This window comes from Tursiops truncatus, chromosome 4 (genome assembly GCF_011762595.2).
Source record: "Tursiops truncatus isolate mTurTru1 chromosome 4, mTurTru1.mat.Y, whole genome shotgun sequence".
Lineage (NCBI taxonomy): Eukaryota > Metazoa > Chordata > Mammalia > Artiodactyla > Delphinidae > Tursiops > Tursiops truncatus.
In genome coordinates, this window is record NC_047037.1 from 74,885,404 (window position 1) to 74,898,495 (window position 13,092).

A 13,092-nucleotide genomic window follows, 5' to 3' on the forward strand; every position below is an offset into this window, starting at 1 on the left:
TTTTACAGACGCTCAAAAGAAAAAGCAAATCATAAGGAGAAAAATATCAGATTGGCCTCAGCCTTTTCACAGCAATATTAATTGTCAGAAGATTATAGAACATCATTTACAAAGTTCTAAGGGAAAAGAAGATATGTGGTCCAGTGATCCTTTTAGTGTAAAGGTAATAGTCATATTCTAAAGTGTGGGAAAACTTAGGAAATATAGCACCCTTGGCCTCCTTTTGAAACAAAGATTCTTGAATGGCAAAGTCTAGTCAACCAAGAGCTGAGTTCAGGTAAAGGAGTAGATTAGAGATGAACATTGAATCTATACATAGAACTAAAACAACTGAAATTATGGGAAGAGACTGTCATGGAAAGATTTATTTATTTATTTTTAATAAATTTATTTATTTTTATTTTTGGCTGCGTTGGGTCTTCGTTGCTGTGTGTGGGCTTTCTCTAGTTGCGGCGAGCGGGGGCTACTCTTCGTTGCGGTGCACAGGCTTCTCATTGCGGTGGCTTCTCTTGTTGCGGAGTACAGGCTCTAGGCATGTGGGCTTCCATAGTTGTGGCATGCAGGCTCAGTAGTTGTGGCTTGCAGGCTCTAGAGCACAGGCTCAGTAGTTGTGGCGCACAGGCTTAGTTGCTCCACAGCATGTGGGATCGTCCCGGACCAGGGCTCAAACCCGTGTCACCTGCATTGGCAGGTGGATTCTTAACCACTGCGCCACCAGGGAAGCCAGTCTCTTTTTTTAAATACCTGTGTATTAGTATTTCATAGTATGGATATATCATAATTTATGTAGTATTTTGTTTCCAACGTCTATTAAATACTGCTGTTGAGAACATCCTTATATATATCTACAAGATTATAGATGATTTTGCACATATAGAACTATTCCTGAGGCTAGATAACTTAGAGCTGGAATTATTTTGTCACAGATTGTGAACATTTTACATTTGTTGGATAATGCCAAATTGACATCCAAAATGGTTACACCAGTAGACTCCCACCAATTGAAATAATCCCTTTCCCTATACCGTCACCAACAAAAAGTGTTATTTCCTTTCATTTTTGTCAATCCTGTGGCCATAAAATATCTCCTGTTTTAAATTTGCATTTCTTCATATTAGTGAAGCTGAGCATTTTTCATATGCTTATTGGCCATTTCTGTTTCTTATGTGAATTGCCCATTCTTATCGTTTGTCACATTTTATTGCCCTTCTTCCTGATTTGTAGGAGTTCTTAAATGTTACAGACCCTTTGTCTGTTATATTTTGATGTAGTTAAATCCGTCGTTTTTTTCCTTGGTGGTTGCTGGATTTTGAGTCTTGCTTAGGAATGCCCTTCCCACTTTTTAAGATTATGTAGATTTCCACCTAAAACTTGTATAGTTAAGTTTTGTTCATTTTTATATTTTATGTTTAGCTCTTTAATCCATTCTGAATTAATCCATACAAATGATGTGAGGTAGGATCTATAATTTTAGATTTTGTAACAATAATACTTTAGTTTTGATTATTTCCAGGTAAGTAATTCTGGAAAGATACCAGAGATACATTTTTTTAACTATTAACTTCTTAGAAGTAAACACTTCCTTTTGTATGTTCCTATTTGTGAAGCAGCTACATATTGTGAAGTTCATTTTGGGAAAGAGTTGCTGCTTATTAGCATTCTCTTTACTTAATGACATTAACTTTTACATCTAATAAATTAGTAGAAGCATAAATTTGTGTTTTCCAATTTTTACAGTGCATGACAAGCCAAGCAGATAGATGTCTGATAGCAGTCGGTCCCTGTAGGTATTCTGGTTCGTAGTTATGACAGATCTTTTAAAAAGTAGATAATTACTACAGTAATAAAAATACTTCCTGGGAAGGAAGACAGAAGAAGAAAATAGCAAGAGGAGACAGAAATGAAAGAAATAGAAACAAACAACGAAATCACTGAAAAGGGAACAAAAAAGGGAAGGGGAAAAATAAGTTAACCTTTTTCTAGTGAGGGGTGGTTTTATGCTATCCCAGACAATCTTTTAAAAATTATCTCAGGCCTTCTAATAATAGCAGTAGTGTGGTTTTGTTGCTTTGTTTATTTTGTTTTTGTCTTATATTTGGGGGATAAAATGGAGTTCTGCTGTTCTAGCCACTATTTGTGTTGTCTACTTTAATAGGCTGTCAAATGTATACTGTTAAATGAGCTTGGGATTCTTGCATTCATGTTTCTTCATTATTTCATTTAGGCAATTGAGAATTTTGAACCAGCAACTTACAGAACGAGAGAAAACTCAAAAGTCATCTGGTTCTCTGGAATGCAACCTTGAATGTAGGTAAAAGAACTTAAGAACTGATGGTAAATTCTTTGTGGCTCTGGAGATGTTGATAAAGAATTGAACTTTCTTAATTACTTTGTGTTAAGTGGACTTTTTGTTAAGAATCAACATGAAAAAAGTAAGAATAATACTCATTAAAATTTAAAATAGTGCAGAAACACAAAAATAAAAGATTCATGCTGTGAATTCCCAATAATACCCCTATTTTAAAAATTTATTTATTTATATTTGGCTGCATTGGGTCTTCATTGCTGCTCACAGGCTTTCTCTAGTTGCGGCAAGCAGAGGCTACTCTTCGTTGTGGTGCGCGGGCTTCTCATTGTGATGGTTTCTCTTGTTGCAGAGCACGGGCTCGAGGAGTGCAAGCTTCAGTAGTTGTGGCACGAGGGCTCAGTAGTTGTGGCTCAGGGGCTCTAGAGCACAGGCTCAGTAGTTGTGGCACACGGGCTTAGTTGCTCCGCGGCATGTGGGACCTTCCCAGACCAGGGCTCGAACCCCTGTCTCCTGCATTGGCAGGCGGATTCTTATCCACTGCGCCACCAGGGAAGTCCCAATACCTCTATTTTTTTTAAAAAAGACTGTATTTCCTTTCACATATCTCCTGTTCATATACAATTGATTTATTTCATAAATACTGCGTATCTACTAACAGATGGGCACTAATAGAACTATATATGTACTTCTTTTGTGAAAATGAGATTACACTGTATATACTCCTGCAGCTTGTATTTATTCACTTAATATGTAGTGGACATTTTTCTCTATCAAAATATATAAATATGTTTCTTTCTGTTTAAGAACTGTGTAGATATTCTGTTTATGTAGTTCTGTCATAATGTATTTAAAGTCCTCCGCCGATAGATATCTAGGTACTTTCCCCATTTTCCCAGTACAAATAATCCTGCAATGAAAATCCTTGTACAAATATCTTTGTGCACATGTGTGACTGTTTTTGTAGATTATAGCCGTAGAATTTCTGAGTCAAAGGGTATAATATATACTGTTGCAGTTTTGACAGATATTGCCAAGTTGTCCGTATGGATCACAGAGCTTAAAGTAAAAGAAAAGAAAAAAAAAAAACTAATAGTACTAGAGGAGAAGATAAGAACTTTTTTTGTATTCTTAGGAACTTTTCCTAAGCCCAACAAAAACTCACATGCTACAAAGGAAAGATTGATAAAGCATGTCCCAGAAATCTTTTTCATTTTATGCACAACAAAATTATAAATACATTCAAAACGCATCAACAAAATGGGGAAATTTTTTTTGTGTGATATGACAAAGGCTTGATTTTCCTAATATATAAAAATATCTCTTACAAAGAAATTTTAAAAATATGAGCACCCAACAGAACACGCACTTCATAAACGCATTCAACTTCACCAGAGTAATTTTGGAAAAGATCACTCTGGTTCCATTATGAATAAACCATGGGGATGGGTGGGAGAGAGGAGGCCAAGATGGAAAGTGAGATCAGTGGTTGCCATTCTAAGCAGCCTATCTCTTTTTATTCTCTACCATCTCCCTTCTTGTTGCCTTGAGAGCATGTATTACTATTCATAATGACTTGTTTGCTATCAGCTCCATGAGAGCAGGAACCATGTCTCTGTTGTTCACCACTGTATGCCCAGATTCCACTTCACTCAAGGCTGCAACTGTTAAATGAAAGGTGCCATTTTATAGCCATTAGAAAGAATGTGATAGGTCTGTGTGCTGATACATAACAATCTTATGGAGGGGGGAAAAGGGAAGGTTAGAAACTACGGGTATAGTATGATTCATTTATGCTTAAATATATGTTATATGCAAAAGTATTTTCCAGAAGGATATCAGAGTTAATATTGCTTGCTTCTTGGGGGAGAGTGGAGGTGGGGTGGGAAGGGAGACTTTTCATTGAGACTCATTTGGTATCATTGGTATTTCATGGTGTTTGAATTTTTTTTACTTTGTATATATATTACTTTTTTGTTAAAAAAGGTAAATGAATTTTTTTTACTTTGTATATATATTATTTTTTTGTTAAAAAAGGTAAAAAAATTAATGCCTGAAATACCAATTGGAGAAGAAAGATATGACTTCTGCCAATCAGTTTTTTTAAATACATTTAGTATTTACATAGAACTGCTCAAGCATATAATTGTTAAGCAAAATCAATAAATTCTAAGCCTTTTCTTTTAAAAAAAACAGCTTTTCCAGGTTTGTGGTTTTTAATCTGGGGTAATAATTATTTGATCGATTTTGTCTTACAGTGTTTTCTCTTCAATCATTGAACAAGTCACTGCAAAATCAATTACAGGAGTCACTAAAGAGCCAAGAATTACTACAGAGTAAAAATGAAGAGCTTTTAAAAGTGATAGAAAGTCAGAAAGATGAAAACAAAAAGTTTGCTGGTATATTTAAAGAGAAAGATCAAACTTTACTTGAAAATAAACAGCAATTTGACATTGAGACAACAAGAATGAAAATTGGTATGTGTTTGAACTACAGTTATGGTCACTTTTTAAAAAGTAATAGGGGGCTTCCCTGGTGGCGCAGTGGTTGAGAGTCCGCCTGCCGATGCAGGGGACACGGGTTCGTGCCCCAGTCCGGGAAGATCCCACATGCCGCGGAGCGGCTGGGCCCATGAGCCATGGCCGCTGAGCCTGTGCGTCCGGAGCCTGTGCTCCACAGCGGGAGAGGCCACAACAGTGAGAGGCCCGCGTACCGAAAAAAAAAAAAAAAAAAAAAGTAATAGGGAAACTAAAACTTTTCTGTTGTTTTAGAATTGGAGGAAGCTTTAGTCAATGTGAAAAGCTGCCGGTTTAAGTTAGAAGCTGCAGAAAAGGAAAATCAGATTTTGGGAATAACATTACGTCAGCGTGATGCTGAGGTGACTCGACTAAGAGAATTAACCAGGTAATATTGACATCATTTGAATAACTTATGCCTTTTGTTAGATGTATTTATGAACTTCAAAATAATTTTGGACCTGCTTTCTTACCCCTACCCTTTTCTCAATGTTTTTGCTAATTTCTAATGATGTTTTCTTCTGTTCCAGTTAAGATAAATTCCAAACATGGCTAACTGCTTTTTTAAACCATGTGAAAAGGCCTCTGATGAGGAGCTAAAGACTTATTTGGCAAAATGGTTAAGAGCTCTCTGAAGCCAGAGAAACCTGAGTGGAATCCTAGCTCTACCATGTATTAGCTGTATGACTCTGAGCAAGATAGTTAACCTTTCTAAACCTTACCTGTAAAGTGGGGACATGATTAGGGTTGATAGGAGGACTAAGAAATCATTCATGAAAAGCACTTAGCACCGTAAGCCCTCATTCATAAGATCTTGGGTAAGTCATTTAGCCTCTTTGAGCCTCATTCATTTCATCAGTAAAATGAGGGAGTTGGCAGCAACTTCTAAGATCCCTTTATTCCTTAACATGTCTTAAATAAATAAAACCACCTCACTCAATTTTTAAATGATATGCACTTATAAAGTTCAGTTTTCTCTTGAGATGGTTCACGAGAATTAGATTTTCAACAAATTTTTTAAATCCTAGAGTAGTCAGTTATTTTAGGCCTGAATATCATCAGATCTGACCATGCCTTTGAATGATCCTGGAAATTCATAGTTCTAAACATAAAACAATCCTGAATAGAAAACAATCTTCTTCGTACTTCAAATGAGAAGACCCATTTTGAATTACAAGCTTTTTTTCCCAATTTTGAACTATAAACTTTTAGGGAAATAGATGAACTATATATATAAATAATAATATATATAATATTAATTTTGCTTTGTAAACATATTTGAAGTGACTTTATAAAAGCTATTATTAATATAGAAATATCACTTTTTTCCTCATTCATCTTTCACAGAATAATTTCACTCAAACTTTTATTGAACAGTGAAAAAAACAAAATACACTTCTTGTATCCATGTAGTATTATAATTAATTAATTAGGTTCTAGGCAGAGTTTCTAAAAATTGGTTTATACCACTCTTGTTCAAAGTGAAGTAATTAGGAGAATGTCCCTTCTTATGAAAGTCTTTATAAGGTCTCCAAAGAAAAGCGTCTTCTTTTTTCTGAGGAGTAATTTGGGGTAAAAATTCTGTTATTTTTAAATATTTATGGTAAAAGAAGCCAATCACAATAAGCCACATATTATATGATTTTATTTCTAAGAAATGTCCAGAATAGGCAAACCCATGGAAACAAAAGGTAGATTAGTAGTTGGCAAGGGCTGGGAGAAGAGGGGAAGAATGGGCAGTGACTGCTAATGGGCGCAGAGTTTCTTGTGAGGGTTCTGAAACTAGGTAGAGGTTATGGTTGTACAACTCTGAATATACAAAAAACCCACTACGTTGTACACTTTAAAATGCCGTATTTTATAGTTTATAAATTATATATCAGTAAACTTTTTTTAAGTTAAAAAATAACTTTTTTAATACATATTTTTTAACATATGTATTAAAGTACATATGGTATATAGTCAGTTTGGAAAAGAGAAACAGGACAGCAAGGTAACATGGTCAAGTTCCATGAATGGTTGCTTCGGTGTCACTGGCAGCATCTCCTCATTCTAAGGGGCATGGTTGTTGGCCCCAAGCAGAAGATCTAGCTCCCTGGGAGTTTTCTTCCCTCAATTTCTTTTTCATACTACTAAACCCAGCTCCTTTATGGGCATGACATTAGAAGCTGATGTTATCTTTTTTTTATAAAGCACTTGGATTTTTTTCAAAGTCCTCTCTTTATTATTTCATTTGTCCTCATCTATGGAGGGAAGATTTAAATATCTGCATTTTCATGGTTGGGGAAACTAGGGCCATGTAAGTTAAATATTAATAGAGAGTTAATAACAGAGCTGGGACTAGAACTCACATCTCTTAATTCCTAGCCAGGTTTTCTTTCACCCTCATACATGGTATGGTCTTAACTAAAACAGTTTATTCCTGGTGACAACTCCATGCCTAATCTAGTCTACGTAAACCTTAGGATTTTTTCCCCGGGGAGATGGATGGATAAATGGATGGGTTCATTTGCTTATTCATTTATTCAACAAACATTTATTGTATACTGTGGTCCAAATATATGAGTGTGAAACACACAAGAAATATTTAATCATTTTAGTTGCTAAATATCCACATCGTTAAGCAAAAAGCTATTCTAGTTCTTTGATGATGTATGAAGGGAAATAACATCTTTTTTTAAGGATAAACGTGTGGTACATTTGTGAAGAAAATTGATAGCAAAAATGTAAGAACAGTTTTCAGAGTAAGTAATAGTACAGTTATTCTAGAAATTAGCATAAATGGAAGCCCAAAGAAATGAAGGCACATACCTGACTTTCACACCCAGTTGGGACGTGAGCTGGACTTCAGCCAAGACTTCAGATTCCCTCTTTAGCCTTGCAACGACAATGGATTCATTTGCCAATTGGAGCCTTAACATTTACCCTAACATAGAAACTGAGAAAGGTCATTAATTCTTATATATTATCTGCTTTTAGAAAAGACTGTGTCTAAAATGTTAGATATAGACATTTTGTTCTCCTTTTCTTAAGACTCAAGAACTTTCCTGTCAGTTTTTTTCCATTGTTGTTAAGGACCTTTTCTTTTTATGCTGAGCATAAATCCTGCCTCATGACTACTATTTCAGCTATTAGTCAGACTAACTAGACTCTAAATGATTATAGAAACATAGTAAGCAGGCTTAGCACAGTGTCTTATAGTTCTGCCACTGCATTTTCTGAAGATTCAGTACTAGCTTCAAAATGCTAAGTATATATACCCACTGATGGCAATTTTTGTTTTGCCCTTTAAATTAAAGAGCAAAACAACAAAAAAAAATGCTCTTGGAGCTCAGATGTCAAAATTCACCCACACTGGTGATTTATGATATATTTGGTGGTACCCTATGTAATTCAATTAATTAGGAACATCTCCAGTCCTATAGCTGGGCTAACTGTGACCATTTAAATTTTACTTTTGACGTTAGAGAGTAAAGCAATGACATCTGACAATACAGATAAATCTTCATGTTCATCTATCCCATATCTTTTCCCTATAGCCATGCACCTCAGATAGGTATATATTTTTGTGTGTGTGTTAAATAGTCTCAGAGATTTCACAAAATTTTTTAATGCCTTTCTCAGACTACTGGGGAGGGATGATGGAACTAGAAGTTTCACATACAAGTTCTAAACAGATTTCCTAAACCATTTCTTTCTTCAACCTTCAATAGTTTTTTGTTTTGTTTTGTTTTGTGGTACGCGGGCCTCTCACTGTTGTGGCCTCTCTGAGCACAGGCTCCGACGCGCAGGCTCAGCGGCCATGGCTCACAGGCCCAGCCGCTCCACGGCATGTGGGATCTTCCCGGACCGGGGCACGAACCCGTGTCCCCTGCATCGGCAGGCGGACTCTCAACCACTGCGCCACCAGGGAAGCCCCCTTCAATAGTTTTGAAATACATCTTTATCACTTTTTAAAGATTTTACTAGAATACATGTTATAAAACCATTAAAATGTGAGGAAAATTAATATATTTTCAGTAAATAATTAGTAAATATTCTTCTAATAGCTTCTGAGAGCACTCTTACAAGTGCTGATAGTTATTTAAGTTATTATAAATAGCCAAGAAAGAACTTTACATTTCTTATTATGAAAATGTGCCAGTTTTCCAAGCATTAAAAATCAGTGTGTTTAGCTGAGTCTCATATAATAGAAACACAAATATAACTACTTCGTAGCTATCTAGGTGCTTGTATTGCTTCCTTTTAAATTTTGGCCTATTTTTACTTACAGAGATTTAATTTCAAAGACAATGGTGAGTCACATTTTGTTTACACATGCGAAGCTTAGTGATTGCTATTAATTTCCAGAGATTAAACTCTTATTACATTGTCCTTTCCTTCCTTTCTGTATTGCAGATTTTATGCACAGCAGAGATAACATTTTTAAGTCTGGAAAGGAACTTCAACATAAGGATTTCTTTACTAAAAATAAATAAAAATCGCAGTGTGCAGTCTTGTTGAATTAACTAGTGGATCATTATTCATTACAGCATTTCTTTAAATATACATTTCTATAGCATATTTTTTAATCTTTTAATAGTAGCTCATTAGCTTCTTGAAAGAGGTATGAGGAAAAAGTGGCTGGAGCCATTGCCATTTGAATGGTAATCAGAACTCAAAACATAGCATATTTAAGATGACAGTGAAAGCCAGGTTGGAAAAAAACTATTTTTTTCCTTTTGTAGGAAAAGAATCACTCATTCTGTATCCAAAGATATAATCACTGCTAATGGTTTCGTATAAAGATTCCTTTTAGTATTTTATTTGGATGTGTGTAACTGTTTTTACAAAAGTAATATTGTTATTGTGTTGCTTATGGTCTGTCTTTTAAATTTAACCTGGTATAATAAACATTTTCTTATCAATAAATATTCTTTACAACATGGCTATAGATGGCTGTGATGCAGTAAGACCATAGTTTACCTAAATCAGTCCACAGTATTTGAGGATATTAACCCCATTTATTTTCTGTTCTAAATTACATCTTTGTAAATATATCTCTGGGTACAGCCTCTTGGTGAATATCAGTAGGATAAAGTTCCAGAAGTGCAACTTGGTGGGTCAAAAGGTGTGGGATATACAAATCTTTACGGCTTCTGATATATTGCTGGTCTGCTCAGAGAGTGTACACTCCCACTAGTAATACCTGCTTCTCCAAGCTTCTCTAACAATGGATATTCTTATTTTCCTATGTTAGCTTGATAGGCCAAAAAAAATCACATTTAAAAACTTTGAATTTCTCTGATAAGAGTTGAACTTTTAAAACATACTTATTGGCTAATTGTAGTCTTTTAAAATTACCTGTTGATGTTCCTTGTATCTTTTTTTAAAATTGGTGTGTTTCTTTTTCTTACCTGTATTTAAGAGTGTATTATGATTCAATTCAAATAGACTAAAGCCTTGGTATAAAATGGTTTTAATAGGACTACTAATAAAAGCTGCCACGAAATAAAAACCCACTTAGCCTGAAACTGTGCTAGGCACTTTACCCTTATGTTTTATTATTTTATCTTATTTAATGTTCACTCTAATTCTGAAGTAGTTACCTTCATTTTGCAATTGAAGAACTTGAGATTCAGGAAGGTTGAGTGACTTGCCCAAGATCACAGCTAGCGATAGTGTGAAGATATTATTCCATTTCTGTCTGACTTCAAACCCTGTGTGGTTTTCCTTATATCACACTTTTCCTGGAGCCTAGCTGTTGCTACCTAATTATACTAGATAATTATCTCTATCCTCTTTTTTTTACCCAGCACTATTCCAGCGTCCTTTGCATATATATTTTGAATGGAAAGTAATTTAATTACTAACAGAATCCACTAACAAATGAGTAATATATTTACCATTTTGCAATGTTGCTCAAAAATAAAGCATCTCTGTACCTTAAGAGAGAAATTTTTCTGAGCCTCTATTTTTAGATATAATAATAATCGATTTGATGCAGACCAAGATCTTTTATCATTTCTTATTTTAATTTACTCTTTCCAGAGCATATTCTGTGATTTTGTGCTTTTAGTTGCTTTTTCCTGTATTAAGAACCAGGTGCTTGCCTCAAATACTTTCTTTTAAAGATGAGGTATATTTAAATAAATGTAAGAAATGGGTACAAAGAAATAATTAGTGTACTAAATTCTTCTTAACAGAACTTTACAGACCAGTATGGCAAAGCTTCTCTCAGATCTTAGTATGGACACTGCTCGTTGCAAGTCTGGGAGTAATCTTACGAAATCACTCCTGAACATTTATGAAAAACAACCTCAACATGACCGAATCCCTGCTCACACTTCCATAATGAGCTATCTAAATAAGTTAGAACCAGTTCACACTATTATTACACGTTCAGAGCCACTTTCTACAATTAACAATGAGGAAAACACAATGCCAGATAGACCCTATGAAAATGTTCTGCCCTCTGAAGGCCCTCAGCATACTAATGCTAGAAACATGGAAGCATCAGCCCCTGGAATCATTCCTGCCCTTTCAAAACAGGATTCTGATGAGGAGAGTGAAATTACAACTTTAATAGAAGATGAGTGTAATTTGGATAAGACAATTTACATTCCGTTTGCTAGAAGCACTTCTAAAAAGAAATCACCACTATCTAAGAGATTATCCCTCCAGCTACAGATCAGTGTTGCTCCACCGCAGATGGTCAGTGGACTTGTTGCTGAAAAAGAAAATAAATTGTGTGCACCTGGAGTTTGTTCCTCTTCCAAAGAGGAAGGAGTTGCACCTGAGAAACTTTCCAGAACAGCTGATATGGAGGACAAGCAACTCCTCAGGATAATAAAGGAAGCCATTCGCAAGATCCCTCCTGCCACTGAGGAGCCAGAGGAATTGGCTGCATGTCATGGCCCCTCCACTTGTCAGAACAGCAGCATTCAAGTGAAAAGTAGTGCAGTCTCTGATGGTAGCTTTTTAAATTCTGATTTAACCTCTGACTGGAGCACTTCTTTTTCAACATTCACTTCTCGTGATGAACAAGACTTCCAAAATGGCCTTGCAGCACTGGATGCCAACATTGCTAGACTCCAGAAGTCCTTGAGGACTGGTCTTCTGGAGACGTAAACTCAGAAGAAAAGTTGTTTTTAAGAATAGAACTTGGCTACATTGAATATATATTTTAAATTTCTTTAAAGTTTTATATTATGTGTGAAATAATAAATTGTATGAATAGTAAATTTATTATTGGAAAATACTGACACTGGAACTTTTAAAAACAAGTCATCTTAAGAAAGTGACATTTGCTAAGAGAAGAAGGTTGTGTGTAACTAGGAAAATACTGTAAGTATTGTAAATAATATTTAATTTAGTATTTATCAATTAAGAGTTTATTCTTACTCTGCTGGGCTAAGGGTGCAGGTTGGAAGGACTCTGGTTATTCTAAAGGATAATGGGAAGGGAGTCTCTGGGTACAATTTACTATATTAAAACTAGAGTTTCTTTTCTCTTTCAGGATTCCTGTTTGGTTTTTAATGGCATTGTGTTTTTATGTGGAATGCTCTGTGCTACAGGCTGGTGTTATTGGTGAGACATAGAAACATTTATTTTAAGAGAAAAAGTGCCAATATCTCTATTTTAAAAAATCATTGATTGGTCCAAGAAAATATAGATAACATCCTAAGTTAGCATATGGTTTCTTAAAACTTTGGCACTTTATTTTTGTCACAAATACATTTAAGACCATTAAAAAGTAAAAGACTAATAAATGCTAACAAAGAAGTTTTAGTTTTGGAAATTTGGTTTTTTAAATAAAGAAGTGTTTGTTTTTTGTCATTATATTTGACCATGATGGACTTTTTAAAAACAATATTTATTTATTTATTTATTTTGGCTGCGCCGTGTCTTAGTTGAGGCAGATGGGATCTTCATTGTGGCATGTGGGATCTTTTAGTTGCAGCACACGGACTCTTTAGTTGCAGCATGCGAAGTCTTAGTTGCGGCATGCATGCCGCAACTTAGTTGTGGCATGCATGCGGGACCTAGTTCCCCGACCAAGGATCAAGCCTGGTCCCCCTGCATTGGGAGCACAAAGTCTTACCCACTGGACCACCAGGGAAGTCTCTGAACATGATGGATTTTATAAATCTTGCACTGGTTGTAATTCTGCCTTTCTGGACCAATTTTTTCTTTTTTTCAGCACTTTAGCTGAGAACATTTTCTATTCTATAAATAATATGAATTAGGTTGGTCTGTGCTTCTCTAAACTAGCACTCCCTGACTACTTGG

General features: G+C 35.3%; 1 protein-coding gene across 5 annotated transcripts in view; it reads left to right on the forward strand.

Moving 5' to 3' along the window:
- CCDC14 (coiled-coil domain containing 14) overlaps positions 1–12,642 on the forward strand; it is a 44,308-nt gene extending 31,666 nt beyond the window's left edge. For 4 of the 5 annotated variants that reach the window (XM_073804151.1, XM_033855744.2, XM_019923263.3 and 1 more), the window contains 4 exons: positions 2,225–2,307; positions 4,564–4,782; positions 5,077–5,209; positions 11,007–12,642. In XM_073804151.1, coding sequence (XP_073660252.1) covers positions 2,225–2,307; positions 4,564–4,782; positions 5,077–5,209; positions 11,007–11,931 — 1,360 coding nt within the window. In that variant the 3' untranslated portion in view covers positions 11,932–12,642. The remainder of the gene's footprint in view (positions 1–2,224; positions 2,308–4,563; positions 4,783–5,076; positions 5,210–11,006) is intronic. The other variant, XR_004526389.2, reaches the window with a different exon arrangement.
- The last annotated feature ends 450 nt before the right edge of the window (positions 12,643–13,092 follow it).